General features: G+C 40.4%; 1 protein-coding gene across 3 annotated transcripts in view; it reads left to right on the forward strand.

The window, feature by feature from the left end:
- Positions 1-19,414, forward strand: part of aff2 (AF4/FMR2 family, member 2) — a 214,843-nt gene that overhangs the window by 118,421 nt on the left and 77,008 nt on the right. For all 3 annotated transcript variants that reach the window (XM_074647868.1, XM_074647869.1, XM_074647870.1), the window contains 4 exons: positions 4,045-4,131; positions 6,190-6,226; positions 10,036-10,096; positions 19,185-19,239. In XM_074647868.1, the coding sequence (XP_074503969.1) occupies positions 4,045-4,131; positions 6,190-6,226; positions 10,036-10,096; positions 19,185-19,239 (240 nt within the window). The remainder of the gene's footprint in view (positions 1-4,044; positions 4,132-6,189; positions 6,227-10,035; positions 10,097-19,184; positions 19,240-19,414) is intronic.

The following is a 19,414-nucleotide window of genomic DNA, read 5'->3' on the forward strand; positions in this document are numbered from 1 at the left end:
GTGTCAAGTGGAAAGATTGGGGAGTTCAAAATGTGAGGTGAGGTGAATCGGAGCGGAGGCCCGTGGTTCATTTTTCCCCTTTCTGTGACGGCACGGCTACAAGTCGGTTGTCACAGAAACATTGTTGTTTTGGATGTTTTCACAATTCAAGGTAACGGTGTGTATCTGAGATATTGTGTGCAGAAGGAAAGCTGCTCAAACTGACTTCAAACCGTCAAAAGACTATTGACTTTTTTGCAGTGTTTGGACCATTATACCACCTTACTGTACGGTGTGATAGAAGAGATCATTTCTCTGTCGCCCATAGATGAACTAATCCTCAATAATATTGTAGCATATGATAACTACAAACAAGTAGCATTATGTGATCTATAAAGAGAGATCTTTAGCACTCCGAGGATGGACTTTAAAAAGAAAAAAAAAATCGTCCTCTTCTTCGCCTCCACTTGTCTATTATATTCTATATCAGGACACCTCAGAGTGCATTACCTCATTTATACCACGGTCTCTTAAACAGAAGAAAAATAAACAAGGCTGTGTTTAAAGGGTCAGTTCAACCAAATGAGTGATATGTAGCCATGCCACAAAATCCACAGACCTCACTTTCAACTGTTTTCATTGGAACTAGTTTCTCCTGAAGAAGACAGTCCATATAAAAGCTGTCTACTGTGAGGACTGTGGATTATCCAAAGTAATCTCCATTGTATTGAGGTGGATGCAGAAATCTCAAAGATAGAAATCCCAGCACCTGGACAAATGAAAGCAAAACTATTGATGGATACCACTAGAGGCTTTTTTCTGTCGCGCCACGAATCCAGTGTCTGATTTCATAATATGTAGTTTGTGGCTATAGTTTAACACAACCATTTGTTTTACTACATGTCGACAAAGACAAAGTCAGTAACAAATTAAATCATCAGTAAATATGAATTTGAAGTCTGTTGTCAATAGCCATTTATATTCAACAGTAATTCAATTCCAATTCAATACATGCCTGTTCAGAACGGGCCGAATGCTGGTGGTGTTGCTGCTTGCAGCTCTCTTGAGAACCGCTCACACAAACAACTTCACACTCTACACTGCGCTTCCTGAGGTCCTGAACAATACATCTGCCATGACATAGTTGCATCACACACCCAGGTTGCAGCTAATTGCATTCAGAAACATTGGTGAAATACGGAGGTGATTTCCAAATAGGCGTATGCATGGATTTAATTAGTGTAAGTATTTTGCTGGCGGTAAAGTGACGTATTACCATAGTCTGGGGAAAAACAGTCTTACTCACGGGGGGAAAACACTCCGAGGTCGCAGCTTACTCACGGTCACACGGTGAAATACACTCTGGTTTGATTCTGCTTCCAGTTGGCTATCCGCTCATGTTGACTCCAGGGAAGTGAAGAAGAGTTTGGTTGTAAAATGAACTGCAGCCAATGAGCCGTGGTCTGCCCGCTGTGGACGGCATGATGGACTGTCTGCAGAAGCCTGAAGCTGCACAGAGAGCTGGTCATTTGTTTATTCAAAGTTTGTTAATATTGAACATTATATTACAATACATATTGTGCCGCGTGTCCTAATTGCACCAAATTCAAAAAATTACTCCCTTGGGTCCCCAGCAATACACCCGCCAAGTGTAGAATGTTCTGATTCTATTTTTTCCTTCCCGATACCGATTCCAATACCTGAACTGATACCGGCCGATACTGAGTAATAATCCAATACCAGCGTGATTAAAAAAATATATAGTTATCATTATTATTTAACAGCTTTTGACTACTGACCATGTATGGAACATGTTTGTTTATTTGCCGAGAATAAACTAAAAAAGACACTTTATCTGTGAGTGCCGGTGATTTGTTTCTTCTGTTCCTACCACTACCTGGCACCCGATGCTGTTCAAGATTTGGAGACGTGCTCGCTGCTATTTTCTAAGGACATATAGACAGACAGACAGACAGATTCCTCGCTTTATAGTTAGATACACAAGTGAATGTCACCTTCAGACACAACAAGGGTTGCTTTGGCAAAAATAGACCCGTTGCGTGAAGATAACTGAGAAAAAAAAGCGTGAGAGAGAAGATCTGCTCATGCACTAGTGGACATCAGGGTAAATGTACATTTGGCATTAAGGTGGAATAGATGGTAGATGATGCATAATACAACTAATAGATACGAACTGGAAAACCCACAGTGACATGTGGGTCTGTGTTAATGTCTGTGTGTGTGATAGGGCGACAGACTAGAGTTAATCACATACAATGGCAGTAGTACAGTAACACATTTATAGACACACACTCACATATTCAGATACACACACCATCAGGGCTGCCGTCTGTCAAAACACAGAAACTCTTCTAGGAGGGACGTGATGATGTCAGAGAAGAGTTGCCTAGCAACGCACCGTATGTCGTCAGGACGAGTGCATTACGATTTCAGAGAGGGAAAACACACATGTGCACGTAGACTAGGCTCATACTTCAATAACTACACAGCTCACTACACACACCCAGACCCACACGCACACACACACGAAAACATGAGTCATCTGATGAATGTGAGTCATCCACTCCTGAGGGGGCGAAGAGACGCATGATGGGAAATTGTGATGTCAGTGACCTTTAAAGGCCTCTGACCTGGTGACCTGCTGTATGGCAGTTGTATGGGTGCGAATGTAGGAGTAAAAATCAACATTAATGAAGCGATGGGGCTCTGTTGTCCTGAAATAATGCAAACCAGAGTGTGTTTATATGAGAAAATGAGCTGGTAGCCTCACTTTGCTTTGTGAGCACATTTCCCAATATATGCAGTATCTTTCCACTGTTTGTGAGAAAGAGAAACAACCAATATCAGATTATATAGCTGCCTGCAGGGACACACACACACGCACATGCACATGCACATATGCTTATCTTGTTAACTAATTGAGGCTTCTACATATTGAGACTGGAGTTCAACTGAGAAGACGGCGCGATTAGAATAATTGAAATGGGATGCTGCTGCTGCTGTGCTGCTTAGCTGTAATGCAACCAACTGGAGTCAGCTTTTATTTTGGTAATTCAACAAACTCTGCACTTAGTTCGCTCTCAGTGCACCGATCCCCGGTGTGCCACCAAATCCCCACGCTCCTCTCAGTTTGCACCATAAGTTATATTAAAGTCCACTCTGATGGGGACGCCTCAGCACAACCTTGATTGAACGCTGACTCGGCTCCTCCGCATCACACATGTTGCTTAAGCGGTCCCTTTGCTCAAATTTGCTCAACTTTAGTCGTCATTATTATTCAGCAGGTGCTTTTTCACTGGAGGGCAAGCTTACATTTACCAAGAATTGTATGCTTTGTTTAGTTTGGACTGGGGCGCCAGAAATGCCAAATTATCATAAATGATGTGTAGTATTTAGGGCTGTCAATCGATTCAAATATTTAATCGCATGATTGTTTATAGTTAATCGCGATTAAATTAATCACACATCTGTTCAAATTGTACCTTAAAGTGAGATTTGTCAAGTATTTAATACTCTTATCAACATGGCAGCGGGCAAATATGCTGCTTTATGCAAATGTATGTATGTAAATCAATTAACAACACAAAAAAATTACAAATATTGTCCAGAAACCCTCACAGGTACTGCATGTGATTATCATAAAGTGGGCATGTCTGTAAAGGGGAGACTCGTGGGTACCCATAAAACCTATTTTCATTCACATATCTTGAGGTCAGAGGTCAAGAGACCCCTTTGAAAATGGCCATGCCATTTCCTCGCCAAAATTTAGCCAAGTTTGGAGCGTTATTTAGCCTCATTCGCTACTAAGCTAGTATGATATGGTTGGTACCGATGGATTCCTTAGGTTTTTAGTTTCATATGATGCCAGTATCTTCTCTCTAGCTTTAAAACTGAGCCGCTACAACCGAAAAATCGCAAGTTGCGTTAATTCGTTAAAGAAATTAGTGGCATTAAAACAAATTTGCGTTAACACGTTATTATCGCCTTAACTTTGACAGCCCTACTAGTAATGTAATACAAATGTTGTGTGTTTGTGTATTTTAGGAGATGACCCATTCGTGGCCTCCTCCTCTCACAGCCATACACACTCCTGGGAAGGCTGATCAGACCAAGTTCCCCATCCCAAACAAGGTGAGTACCAGTTCTCTGTCTTTGTTCCACTACAATCACCTTTCATTCACCAAAGTAAAAGCTATCTGCTTTAAACATTAAGGCTTAAAAGTGCAAGTTCATTTTGGATTACAAGCCTGTTAATGTGTGCCTTCTTAAATGTTATCATGTTCTGTACTTGTGCTCTGACTACATCCTCTCCTTTATTTATGCATGAGTCAATGAGTGGAAAAAAAAAGATGTGAAAGTGTTGAAAAACCTTCACTTAAACTCCCACACTTACTGGTGGCTCATCATAAAACTAACCACAGTCTGTCACTGAGAATCTTCAGTCTGCTAATTAGATCTGATTCATAAATTCTCTGCAGCAGTGATTGCTGTGATAGAATCAGATTACTGTTGCCTCATCCTGCGCAGTGGCGCAAGTGACAGCCAATGAAATTACAACGTTAATGAAGTACTGAATGTTTAACCTCCTCACTGTGTGTCCAGAGCTGCGAGGAAGTGTGGGTACCACTTTCAAACAAGGCACTCTTTATATATATATATATATATGTATATATATATATATATATATATACATATATATATATATATATTATATATTATATATATATTTATTATTTATATATATATATATATATATTATATATATTTTATATTATTTTTATATATATATGTATTTTTTTTAAATTTAAAGTTGTAATTAATGGTGTTAAGAATTGTTAATGAATCTGTTGCTTTATAGTCATTTGTAAGTCATTTATAAGAATACACCCACCTGTCACTCAAAGCGGCAATGCCCTCGATTATGCCAAACTTTAAACCCTTTAAAATTCACCCTTGGTACAGTTTTCATGACCTGGGAAATTAGCTATAGAGACAAAACCTGTTTATTGTACCAGGCTGTAAAGTAAGTCGGGCGTTTTAACATGGGGATCTATGGGTATTGACTTGCTTTTGGAGCCAGCCTCAAGTGGGCAATCGGAAAACTGAAGTTTTTGGCACTTCCCACGTAGGCTTCATATACGTAGGCTTCATATTTCTATGCGGTTGTCGCTTGGTACCCACCAGTGAATCCACCGATTCCATTAGAATAAGTGACCAGGCCTTAAGAAAAAGGTTCCTTTTTAGAAAGTTGTACTAATGTTTGTTTGGCTCCTCTCAATCATCACTAAAAAGAAAAAGTTCAACCCACTTTGAGTTGAAGAAAGCTTTTCCATTTTCTATTTTAAAAACTTGGTATGTGGTCGCTGTTTCCTTAGAAAGAAAAAAAAAAGCCTGTGACATGCAACAAATGATTTACTGTTCATGAAAAACCGAAAAATAAGTGGATTATCAACAGGAACAGTGAGAACAACCAGGGCTGAACACTCAAAGAAAAGAATGTCACTTTACAGAAAGCCAAACTTCACCCACAGAAAATTTCAAGGGAATGACACTGTAGCACCACCCACACTGTCTGTTTGACAGGTGATGTTTGAGAAGTGAAGTGCAGGAACACGACAACAGTAATCAACAAAAGACCGAGACACAATAAAAGCAGGGCCTGAAAAATTGCCACTTCAGAAGATAGATGTTGGGAAAGTTTCTCCCGCTCGCACAAAAAAAAACGCTTTACGACGCCTCGTAATGCAAATAGTGGGAGTATTCGTCGCATTAAAACCAACATAAATGTTATATTCCACATTTATCTCAGGAATGGCGGTAATAGCCTGACTGAAACAGCAGGTGTTTTCCACCGCTGAATGCTTTTATGAATCATTTTTAATATGCAAAACATCACATTGGTAGGGATGTCAAAAGAAACGGTGATGTAAACACAGAGGCGGTAAATCTGACCCGGTAGTTAATGAATTAGGGAAGACTGTTGTGGCGCTTTCAGCCCCCCGGCGTCACACTAATCCTGCCAGCGAGTTTTTGAGAATAAGGTGGAGCGCCGACGCGGGGAGATGAGAGGATCTGAATCCTGTGTAATGGCGTCGTTGTACTGCTGTGAAATCAATAATGACATCTGTTGGTTTATTCATTCAACTCATCGCCCTCTGGCTTCCTCTCTCCCTCTCTCCCTCTCTCTAGGAGTCACAGCATGTGACCTCGGGCTACAACACCCAGAGTAAGTTTCCCAGCACCAACACTCACACACTAGCTCTATGGTAATTAACACTGGAGAGGCCATAAAGGCGATACCACCCAGAAGAAATGCGAGAAGAGCAGCTTGATGTTCAAATGAATTCATAGCCACGGGAGCACGCTGGTCTGCGAAAACCTTTTATCTTTTCTGTGTTCATGTGAACAAGTAATCAGACAAACATGGTTTTACACACACAGCTAAATTGGTTTGATTGATTGTGGAGTTTTTTATTGTTAAAAACAGCGAGCATGCTCACCCACAGGAACACACACTTTTGTCAGTCAGCGTTTGATATGTGGGGACTGAAACACACCAAAGTGTGATTTGCTGCCATTCATGGACAATTACACCTTCGGATCATTTATTCCCAAGCTCGCACTTAAGTGGTGAGTGAAGCACAGACGGCTTATCAGGTGCTTGTGTTTGAACTGGCAGCATTGACTTAGAAGTGGGCAATGTGGATCAAATGTTCTGTCATAGTGTATGTTATTTTACACTGCCGTATTAATATATATCATTATATAGTTGATTTTTTTTTTTTTTTGAAAGACAAAATAATCCTTTAAGAAAATATATTTTTCGGCTTGACTTTTATATGTCATTAACACTTGGAATTAACATTAGGGCTGCACGATTATGGCCAAAATGATAATCATGATTATTTTTTATCAATATTGAGATCACGATTATTCATAGATTTTAGGGACAAAATATTTGCATTGCTATTTCACATTTAAATAAATAGAGCGCTGCTTTCACTGCCACTTCATTCCAACTGTCAAACGCTCTAAATGCTATCCTTTTACTGTGTTATTGTCATCTATAGTGGTTATTTGCATAAAAACAAACAATTCAAATGATTGATCTTTAAATATTTGCCTTGATAAAAAAAAAAATTCTAAGCTGCTTAGAGCTAGTGTCAGTAAGTTAAACAGGTCATAATTCCCTCTCTAATATTTATTTAATATTGCTGTGAAACCATCTCCCTCAAACAACTGGATTCATTCAAGTTTCTCACAAAAGAACTACATTTTACAAGATTACATTTGAACACATCATGATAGCGTTTTGATTTACCATCGTCCAATACTCATTTTTACTAGAGTAGAACTTGAATGCATCATAATGTAACTCAATGAACCTACCTCCGTTAACGAAGACATTCAGCTCCGTGCTGTCGGCAGACGAGCCGGTCACTGTGAATACTCTGAGCAGCATCATGGGAATGAATTACAATATATTAACTGTCTGATTAAATTGGATGTTCCAAGGTTGTTTTAAAGTTGTTCCTCCACGGCTTATTTTGGACTTACGGTTATGATAAATTGCAGCTTTAAGTCTTCTTCACTCACACTGAAGAACTTACACACCGACGACGTGTTGTGTGTGAGACGTTACTGACTGTGCCGCTGTGTGCCGACGTAAAACCGTCATGTGACTCAGGCAAAACTCAGATCTGAGACTGCTGAAAACCTTCCGGCTCCGATCGGCTGCTGACTGACGGTCATCTCTAGCTGTTAGTTTAGGAAGCGCTTGATTTATGTAGCAGAGTTTTCTATGAGCGGAGCACGCATTTTAAATGCCAATATCGAAGTCGATCATGTTTATTTAATTGTGGGAAGCCAAAATCATGATCGCGATTAATATTTGATTAATTGTGCAGCCCTAATTAATATCTAGATAAATAAAAACATGATGCAAGGTGCAAATACACGAAGGACACATTGTGATCAGAAAGTGCTTTAGAAATGAATAAAGTTTGTTCATGGCGTGGCTTCCCTTGACCAGGGATGCACCATTATTTGTTGACAACCAGCCCTGCCTAACTAATTTACACTTTGACATCCGATCACAACGCAGGCACAAATTGAGATAATGAGAATGCTTGTTAAGACCAGTTGTGAATGCAAAGGCTGTTATATTGAATGTCATTATCCAGACAATGTATCCAGATACAGATCATGTGTAAACACATTATTAGCATCACTCCATTAGTCCCTCGCTGGCTGGTAAATGAACACATCTTTCACATTTCACACTCCCGCTACAAACTAGGGACTTTTGTAAAGTAGGCTTTCTGTTAAAAAAATGGAAAATCTCCAAGCCCAAGCCCACATAATAAGAAAAAGGTAACAAGTAGACCTTGAGTTAAAGAGGACCTGTTATGCTCATTTTCAGGTGCATACTTTAATTTTGGGTTTCTACGAGAACAGTTTCTAAATCATCAGTTATTTTAACATGGGCTTGGAGACAGCCTATGCTACAAACTGTGCGTTTACAAACTTTTCTTTTCTTTTCTTTTCTTCTTTTTGTCAAATAATGATCTGTCTTGCACAAAAATTACACAACAGTCTTCACAGGTTTGGTGGATTTATCCTTTAAATACCTGACAAATTAAGATAATTCATTGTATTGATGCAACAATCCTATGAATCCCAACAGTGCCTTAAATCTGCTCATTGATTTACAACATTGCCCACAAGTCCCTAATAAAACACGACATGAAGGGATAGCTGCCTAAACAATTAGGGCTGTCAAAGTTAACGCGATAATGACGCTAATATCTTTAAGTCAACTTGTGTTTTTTAGGTTGTAGCGAACTCAGTTTTAAAGATATGATACTAGTTTCATGTGATACCAGAAAACGAAAGCAATCCATTGGTGCCAACCATGTCATACTAGCTTGTCGCAAAGGAGGCGAAATAACGCTCCAAACTTATGCTAAATTTTGGCGAGGAAAAACTGGAATGGCTATTTTCAAAGGGGTCCCTTGACCTCTGACCAAAAGATATATGAATGTAAATGGGTTCTTGGGTAAACACAAGTCTACCCTTTACAGACATGCCCACTTTATGATAATCACATGCAGTTTGCGGCAAGTGGAGACTCGTGGGTACCCATAGAACCCATTTTGAGGTCAAGGGATCCCTTTGTAAATGGCCATGCCAGTTTTTCCTTGCCAAAATTTAGCATATGTTTGGGGAGTTATTTAGCCTCCTTCCTGACAAGCTAGTATGACATGGTCGGTATGGATGGATTCCTTAGGTTTTCTAGATTCATATGATACCAGTATCTTCACTTTAGCTTTAAGACTGAATGAGCTACAACCTAAAAATCCCAAGTTGCATTAATGCATAAAGGAAATTAGTGGAGTTAAAACAAATTTGCTTTAACTTGTTATTATCACGTTAACTTCGACAGCCCTAATACGTAAAATATAGACTAGTTGATAGAATCTCTTTTGTCTCATGATATATATCCTTATACAACCCAATACTGCATTTGGTACATTACAGTAGTTGTGACTCCCAGGCATCAGATCATCAAAAGCTCGTCTGATCTGGTGCTCTTGTGTTAACCCCCATCTTGTAGTGTTTTGAGATGTTTGTGATGTATATAAAGCTGATATATTCCCCCACTGGCAGGTTTTTCTCTCTGATATGAACAGAAGAAAACACAACTGACTAGAATATAAAACACAGCGAAAAGGGTTCTGCTCCAAAAGTCTGTATATCCATTTAGAAAATAAATCGTCACCTCCAAGTTTTTGTCAGGTAGTGCATTTCAGTTTGAATTGTATTCCTATCACAACTCCTGTTACCAAAGCAAAGCAACAACAACACACACTCTAATTGAATCACACTGGAACAGAGTGTCATGTTTTCCAGCGTAACACACACACATCTACAGTGATTTGAGCCTGGCTGCTTGTCAAAAACTAATCAACACGCACACACAAACCAAGACACGTGCAAAACAGTGATGCTTGAATGTCTGCTGTTGTGTTGCAGAGCGATGTACTGTATCAGCTAACAAGCCTGCTGCGAAACCACCAACTGCACCACAGAAGTCGTGAGTATCTCCCTCTCTGACATTCACACACATAAACAGAGAATCTCTGACCCGCTGCTGCTGCGTTTGCCTCAAGGTAAAATTAAGCTTGACTCTTGGATGGAATTCACTGGTAGGAGGGGAAAAAAAAAAAAAAAAAGATTGTGTGGATCAGAGCGGGAAAGTGCAGCTACATTAATTTAACGTGAGCCAGGAGCATATTGCAACATCGCTGGCTGCAGCCCACTCCACTTCACTCACAGGAGCCGTACAGCAGGATTCATGGCCGGCTGAGATTGGAAAGGAAGAAATCTTGGCTTGTAAATCCGCCTCACGACCATGATTTATCCCGCGCTTGACCACAGAAGCTCAGTGATTTTGTTTTAGAAAATTGACAGTTTGCTCAACCCTTTCCCCCGAATAGTGATTTCCAATCATAGCTTAGTAACTGAAACGATGTAGCCGAAACCTTTATCCTTTCCAAAATGAGAAAAACAGAAATAAAAAGTGTAAGGAATGGATTAAACAGTGTGTTTAACCAAAGAGGCAAACAATAGCTGTTTTCTGTGGTCATTTGGATAGTACTGTACAAAAGAAAATGGTGATTGTTGTTAGCAGTTCTGGTGACAACAGAGCACACGTCAGTGGGGCTGTAAATTATTGTCGCAGCTCGCGTGGAAGACAGTGGAAACGGATGTCTGGCTAGTTAGCTGGGTAGCTTGTCCTTCTCGGGAGTGGCAGAAAGTGAGACGGAGGGACCGTTAGACTCGGGACTGCTGCTCTAGCCACTAGTTGTGATGTTTTGCATACTCTAGCTTCACTAGCAATCGGCGCCAGAATGAGTTTTGAAATGATGGGGGGCCAGCATTAGGTGATGTAATAGAGTGTTCCCCACAGGACTTTGAGAGACTGTGGTGTGGTGCTCCCACGGAAGAACATTTTTTGAACATATTAAATTTCAATGCATCAATCTGGAGCACTTCCAGAGCAAAATTATGAGGCTAGATCTATGAAGAACTTGGTGCTCTAGTAAACAATTTAGTCATAAAGGTTGTATAGTTATGAATGCTGATGGCAAAAAGTCACACAGCATAAGCATGGGCCCCACAGGGAGAGGGGGCGCACAGATTTTATTTGATTTGGGGAAATTTGTATGGAAGCGTAATGCATTCACTTGAGCAAAAAAATATTTGCCCTGTTTTTCTGAATTAACAAGATTATTACCTCAGAATTATGAGAGGTTTTCATGAAAAAAGAACCTTGACCTTAAATAGTTAAGGTTAGGCATTGACCTTGAATAGTTTATCGTTAGGATCGGTCGTCGGGCAGCGAGTCTCGCAAGAGTTTCTGCAATTTGCGTGTTACCTTCTAGACACTACCCTCATTTAGAGCTTGATTTCATGGAAGTTAACATGTCCTGCCTGTTAAATTTAATCCAGTTTGATTTTGGTTTGGGTTTGAGACATTGGGATATAGCCTACTCGTGTCTTTAAGCAATATAGATGGTGAGGCAAGGCACACGCCGTTACCACGGTTTTAAACTCAGCGGCTCACGTTACCGCAGTCTTGGAAAGGGAGGAGCGTGCGGAGAGGTATAGTCAGTTGGTTGCAATCTGCAACCACACCACTAGATGCCGCCAAATCCTACACACTGTACCTTTCAAACCAAACCAGAGAAAATGTATCTATTTCAGAATATTACCTAAATCCACCTATTGTTTTTGCTGTCCTCAAGTGATTTGCTTCTTCTTGTTTAATTTCTCTTTCTTTATCTGGGGAAGATAAGATTTTTGCTCTATCCGCTGTCATATTAAATGAGAGCTTTCAAGTGCTAAGTGCAATGCATTATTTATATATTTGATGAAAGCTAATTTGAAAAAAAGGAGAGAATATGTGTCGAGCATGGTGTCAGAAAAGGAGCTTTTTAAAATGAAAAAAGACTTGATGGCCGAAAGATGATGCAACAATCCTGCAAGTTAAGAAAAAGTCAAAGCGATCTATAGTTAGCAGTAATTCAGCAGTAGGTCAGCGTGTAAACTCTCATTTCCTCCTCTTTGAGTATGTAGTTAATTATATCTCCATTAGGATGATGTCTGCTGGAGCTGTGCTGCTTTTTGTGGCTCATTTTGCTTCCAAAGCCGATAAGCCTATTTCTTCTGATTACTATTGTTTGCCCTGAGGTGTAATTTTTCCCCATCTTGTATTCGAGCATAAATGCTGCTTTGTTTATTAGGGTGAAATAATTGTTATTGGTTAAAAACAATGCCTGCTTTACTGCAGCCATCAGGCTCTCCTCTGTGTTACAGTGACGCTAAAATGTTTAGGATAATGAATAGACCTAGCTCGTCTTATTCAAGAGTAATTGTGCTGTTGAGGCTAATTGCTATATTCTTTGCTGAATGTTTACATTACTGAAAACTCATCCAACAGTAATCCCCGCAAATAGGCTCTGTATACCTTAACGCCACATTAGCACGTTTTCTTCTTTCATTAGAGCAGAGATTACTGTACCTTCCCGCTCCAGGAGTTTCATTACTCCGCTCTGATCCAATCACATGATGTTGTGACAACTGCATGAATGTAACAGAGTGGAAGAAGCAGCAAAAAAGACTCTTGTCTGGTCGAACCAGCTTTTGTGTTTGCTCAGCCTGCGGTGTGGTTGTCTCACCTGCCGGCAGCAACAGGGAAACCCAGAGAACGCCTTGCTTTTATTATCACTGAGCTCTCTGAACAGCGGTGCTGGACAATCACACACGGTGCCCTGCAGAGTGTAGCATGCTAGATAGAGCAAAGCACTAACACTGCTAGGGTTATGAGTTCACCTCTCTGTTTTGCTCGGTGCGTAAAGAATTCCCACTCTGATGCTTTGTCACTGGTAAGTAACAGGTGACCCGGTCAGAGGAGGACAATACGCAGCCAGTGTCATTGTGATGGTATTACACTTTAATAATATGATACAAGGTGGAGTGTGAATGCACTTATTGTAAGTTGTTTCGGACAAAAGCGTCTGCCAAGTGAATGCAATTCAATAATGTACATTTTGAATGAAGTTTCAGCACTGTTAACACATCTGATGGGTGGAAGTGCATGTTTATTTTCTAATGCATTCAGGTGTAAATAGATCTTTTTACATTACAAATATGAATCTTTTCCTTCAAAAATATAGCACAGTATGAGTGATAATAGCCAATGAGGCCTCAGGATGGGTACCGTTAGGATTTTATCGATACTACTACTCTCATCGATCTTTATTGATACTCTCATCGGTTCTTTTTCATAACTAAACAATTGCTTTTTAATATACTATTTTAAAAAAAAGACTGAATTCAGAACAGGATTAGTATTTATATTTAAGATATAACTAAATGTTCTTTTAGAGCAGCAACAGTAATGTTTACAAAAGCAAAGTCACTATATAAACTGAATAATCTCAATGGAAACAAATCTAAAATATCAACAAAATAAATAATATTCCTGAGTGAAGTTTATTAAGAATGAAAAAACACAGACATCAGTCAGTATCAGTCATTCCTCCTGTCCTCTGTCCTCCATATGAACACACAGCATCAAACATGCCGATTCTGCTGTTTGTGTTGGCAAACAATGTTTTGTGTGTTTGGCATCATAATAAGTAATACAGTGTGTTGCATATTACATTTCTGAAGAACCATCCAGCACAGTGAGTATGTGTACTTCAGTGCTTCATAGAAACGGTCTGCAGGAATGAATAGAAAATGACAGACCTTTAAGAAGACTTCAAAAGCTTGTTGAACTAAAGTCTGTGTTCAAATGTTATTACAGACTACTGCAGAATTAATGACCCACAGTCGTATTGAAGCTCTGTCCAGCTCCTTTAGGGTTCTGCATGTGTGCCTCTGGCACTTATCTTTAGAACAGTGGTTCCTAACCCTTTTTTTTGGCTGGACCGCAGAGGGCCAGCCCTACAAACACAAAAGTCTGTCACTGACTGAGTGATAAAGTTACACGATTGGTCAGCTGAGTGTTGGAGTTTCCTCGCTGGCCGTTGCTCTTTCAAAATGAAAAGCCGGGGAACAGTCTGTTATGCAAATGAGCCCGTCCAGTGCGAGACGTCTGGCTCACAAAACTTGGACCAAGCTGTCAGACTTCTAGGCGATCTAGTTCTAAAATGAAACGAGATGCAGCAGAGCGTAGCAAAATTTCTCGCTTCAAACGTTTTCAGAAGTAGATTTTGGTGGATTGTTTAGACGGAATAACAGAAAGTTTACGAGCAGGCCGCCATGTTGTTTCCTGTTTGAAACGGCGGGCAGAAAACCAGGGACCAATCAGGTGCATTCCACGATGGGGTACGGAACCGCTTGAAAGGCCAGTTGAGTGGAGCAGCGTGTCCCCTAGTGTCCTCGCTGGACCTGGTGGACATGTACCGCTGGATTTAGCATTATAGACATGACCCCTGACTATTTGTATAACAATTTAGCTACAAATTCACAGACTGACCGTACACTGTCCAGCTATATACGCAGCCTTTTTTTGTTCAGTGTTGTTTCTACTCTCGTCACTGGTTGCATATGTCTCCTGCACACGGCCAGTTCAATCAAAGTGTGTGGGTTTTTTTTCATCCTTTTTTTATTTGAATAAAAATGGGGTAAAATGATCCAGTAACTCACAAGGGGGAAAAAAGCAAAGATAAGAAGAAAGTCTAAACAAGTTAAGGTAATTTGGTGTAGCAGAAATCATTTTTTCTGCTTTCTGCTACTTTGAAGTTTGCATGAGCAGTGATGAGCATGTTAGGACAATGAAAAGAGTCCCACGCACAAAAACTCAAGCATCATTAACAGTTGATGTCGCAGGAGTCAGTGCAGCAATGACGGCTTCGCACCGAAATGGAGTAAATGAGAGGATGGCGTAGACCTCGGTGTTAAGCACAGCAGGAAAGAAAGCATGAAGGGACAGAATAAAGGCTGGTCTAAACAAATGAGTACCGATTGTGGACATGAACTGGGAGAAACTTGTTCAGCTTGAGAGTTTAAGCCAGTCAACTGTGAGAGAGATTTAGGTGTGTGTTTTGTTTGCTGTCTGAGTAGATCTGAAATTCTTTATTGCGGCTTGTTGAGCAATCAGTCATTAGCAGAGCGTCGCTTTGATTTAACTTCAGAAAGTAAAGTGATAGTTTGGCTGTTTCTCAGTGGGGTTGTATGAGGTACTTATCCATAGTCAGTGTATTACCTACAGTAGATGACGGTCGGCATGTCCCCTGTTTGGAGAAGCAAACAGGAGTTACTGCACAGGAGCAAAACGATGTACTGCTCTGGACGGGGCTGGCAGCAAAACGTATTTAGGCCACCTCAAATAAAGGCCCACCTTAAAATGGTCAATATCAGTTTAGGTTTACGCTATATTTAGAATATTTTCAACGCTTTAACTTGCCGTCAGACAGCCCCTTTGCGATGGGGAACTGAAGCCGTTTTATCTGTCTATGCTCTTTTGAAAGCCACCAGACTCCTTTGACAAAAAACAGTAACAGTAACATGGTAGTTGCTGGTCTACCACTGCCTCGATTGGTTAGTTTGTGTTTTGTGTGACTTTGGTGAATCCAAATTAATCCTTTAAAACACCAAAGTGGAAAAATAACACACACAAACTAACTGATCGAGGCAACGGTAAACCAGCAACCCCCGTTGTAGGAGCTATTTAGCTTGTGTTGTTAGTATATAGTTGTTGTTTTAATAACAATAAGTAGTATTGTTTGATTTATTACTCCAGATATTTACTTTATTTATATTACATTTTTGATTGTTTTTCTTTTGCTAGTTATTTGTTTAATTATTTTCTTGTTTAGTATATTAAGTTTTTGCATAAATTAGTATTTTTATTTTTAAAGTTCTCTTTGGTTTATGAATTGGGTAAAACTGTGGGCACCCGCGGTCATATAGGTAGGTTGGCAGGTAGCTCCAGCATGTACCTGTGTGGGCTTATGGTTTTTTAGCAGATCAAGAGAGGCAGCGACATCCATGTTTTCTTTTTTTTTATTTTTCCGACAAATGGCCACTACACCCGTGTTCTGCGAGGTAAAATTACTGTTTCTGTCAAAGGAGTCTGGTTGTTTTGGTGAGAGCGTAGATAACAGCTTCAGTTTCCCATCGGAAAGGGCTGTCTGACGGCAAGTAAAACTTAGAAGTTATTCTAAATATAGCATACACTTAAACAGATTTTTTTAGGTGGCTAAAATCCGTTTTGCTGCCGGCCCCGTCTACAGCAGTACATTGCTTTGCTACCGTGTCGGTACTTCTGTCTGTTTCTCTAAGCTGTGGCGTGGCGACCGTCATTTGCTTTAGGTAATACACTGACGTACTTCATACCAACCCACTTCAAAAAATCCAAACTACCCATTTAACATCCTCTCAGACAAACTTCCGCAAGTAATGGAGCTCTACTACCGCTTTACTTTAAGAAATAAAGACTCCATTTTATGAAGGCAATTAAGAGCCTTGTAGAAATTTGATGCCGTGCTTTCTAAGCTCGGCATGTCACGGATGCTTTAGTCCATAACTCATTTATATCTGACTGCGTCTGTCCTCATAGATGCTTCCACTCTCTCTTGCATTTTATTCTCCATGCTTCCTCTCCTCTCTCTCTCTCTCTCTATTCAGTCTCCATCTCCCTCTCTCTATCCCCCTCCGTCACTCGCTCCCCTTCTCCTCTCCGTCATTATCATCTCCATCTCACTCACTATCTCCCTCTCCCCATCTGTCCCTTCTTATGAAATAAAACATGAATCCATTATTCATTCATTCAAACATATCTATCATCGCCGCGTGCTGCACTGTGCCCCTTATCTGCAAAGCTTTTTCTTATTGTGCTTCAGTTATTCACGACTCGTACGGTCCCATCTGAAAACACCACAACACTGGGGAGTGTTTTTTTAGCGGTGCAAGCACTGACAAGAGTGGTTCGTGAGGCAGTAAAAATCCCTTCAGGGGATTCTCCTGTCATAACAATAGCGGTGCCAGCTTAAAATAACAGTAGTTTGTGTGGAAGGTTTATATAAAGCAATAAAACATGGGAGCTTGCCAATGCACAGCACATAAATACTGAATAATTTGTGTGGTAAGGAGCAGGTGATGCTCTGAGGGAGGTCATGTTATCGACTATGTCTTGTATATCTTTTTCATAGCCTGCATACATCTATGTTGTAAGAATTTCATCTGTAACGTGGGGAGAATAAAACAAACACGGCTAATAAAGGAAACAGGGCAATAAGCGGGTCCTTTATCGCAGTGGTTCTCAAAGTGGGGTCTGGGGACCCACAGAGGTCCGGGGCACTCTGCCAGGGGGTCCGTGAAAAGTTTTCAGATTCATTCATTTAAATTATCTTAATATAATTAAATTTTTTTACAAAAGGCTTCATAATTCATAGAATGTAGTCATAGTTCATGTGGATGTTTCTGCATTCGGTTAGACCAAGTGACGTAGTATATTGAGCGACTGTTATTGAAAGTTATGTGGTATAATAATGAGTATAACAAGCTAGAAAGTCCTCTAAGGGCAGGCCGGAGGTGTGATGGATGGGTCAAACAAACACAGGACCTCCACCCAGGAGACCGCTGTTCGTATCGCGTGCAAAACCAAAAGTAAACGTTGACTTTATGCTTTTCACGTAACGTAGTTTTGCGTAACCTTGTTTTGCCTAACCTTGCTTTGTGTAGGGGTCAAACAAACACAGGACGTTCACCCAGGAGACCGCTGTTCGTATCGCATGCGAAACCAAAAGTAAACGTTGCCGTTACGCTTTTTACGCAACACAAGTTTTGCGTAACGTTGTCACGCTTGTACCGTCATAAAGTACAATAAGGGTGGTAGTTATTTATTCATGCTAGTTACGTTGTTACTAGGGCTGTCAAGACTGTCAGACTGTACCCAAGGGGGATTGGTCAAGTATTTAATAGTCTTATCAACATGGGAGTGGACAAATATGCTTGTTTTCTCACAGGTACTGCATTTAGCATAAAAAAATATGCTCAAATCATAACATGGCAAACTGCAGCCCAATAGGCAACAACAGCTGTCAGTGTGTCAATGTGCTGACTTGACTATGACTTGCCCCAAACTGCATGTTATATCATAAAGTGGGCATGTCTGTAAAGGGGAGACTCGTGGGTACCCATAGAACCCATTTGTAAGTACTTTGTAACCTTGTTTTGAAAAGTGCTATATAAATACAATTATTATTATTTTCATTCACATATCTTGAGCTCAAAGGGACCCCTTTGAAAATGGCTATGCCAGTTTTTCCTCGCCAAAATGTAGCATAAATTTGGAGCGTTATTTAGCCTCCTTCGCGACAAACTAGCATGACATGGTTGGTACCAATGGATTCCTTAGGTTTTCAGTATCTTCATTCTAGCTCTCATACTGAACCTACTATAGCCTCTGAAAGGCAGTAAAGTCGGTGGATCTCAGAGGGTTAAATGTGCAGTGGCAAACATGTTTTATTAATATGGAAATTCTAGCTTTAAAGCTGGGCCTTTTTTCTGACGACTGAGTTGGTATAATAGTTCATAGATTACATTATAATCTATAACTCTGCAAATATGTTTAAAACATGTCTAATATCTTTCTAATACTGTACTTGTGTTGTTCTTTCACATAACTAAGACTATAGGAGTGTAAAAACAGGCAAATGATTCCAATGGACATACATGAGGGGGTCTCTGGTATATTCTTAGATTGAGAACCTCTGCTTTATCATGTTAGAGGCCCTCCAAAACATCCATGTAAGATCCTGACTGAGGGAGTGATCTCAGCTAAGCACGTCCTCTTTGTTTCCAAGGAATTCTTGGCTGTAGGTCAGCGGTTGTCAGACAGAAAGTTTCCAGGTGAAAAAACAATCTGGCTTTCCTCTCCAAGCCCTAAAAGACGAACATCTGGTAGGTTTTTGGCGGCGAAGTACTCCATCCACCGTCCACTTCCCCATTCCCCAACATGAACCAGCACTGCTTTTGCAATTAATCCGTTTGCCAGAAAGGTTCTTCAAAGGGAATTGCAGATCGCGACTCGCCATATCCGACCTAACACAAGCGGACGGGGGGGTCAGGGCCGCAATAACGCATGTCCCTTTGTCTCCGTGCAGAATGTTGGAGGATGACCTGAAGATCAGCAGCGACGAGGAAGAGGCCGAGCAGCAGGTGAGCGCCGTTCGTTCATTTATCTGTGTGACCATCGTCCTTCGCTCCATCTGTCCTCCAATCACTCATGCATTCACATCCATTACATTAAGTTCATCTTTGTATATGTGACATTTACTGACTCGTTCATCTGTCCATGCAGGAATCAGTTCAACCCTCATTTCTGAAAGCATCC

Source organism: Sebastes fasciatus, chromosome 10 (genome assembly GCF_043250625.1).
Source record: "Sebastes fasciatus isolate fSebFas1 chromosome 10, fSebFas1.pri, whole genome shotgun sequence".
Lineage (NCBI taxonomy): Eukaryota > Metazoa > Chordata > Actinopteri > Perciformes > Sebastidae > Sebastes > Sebastes fasciatus.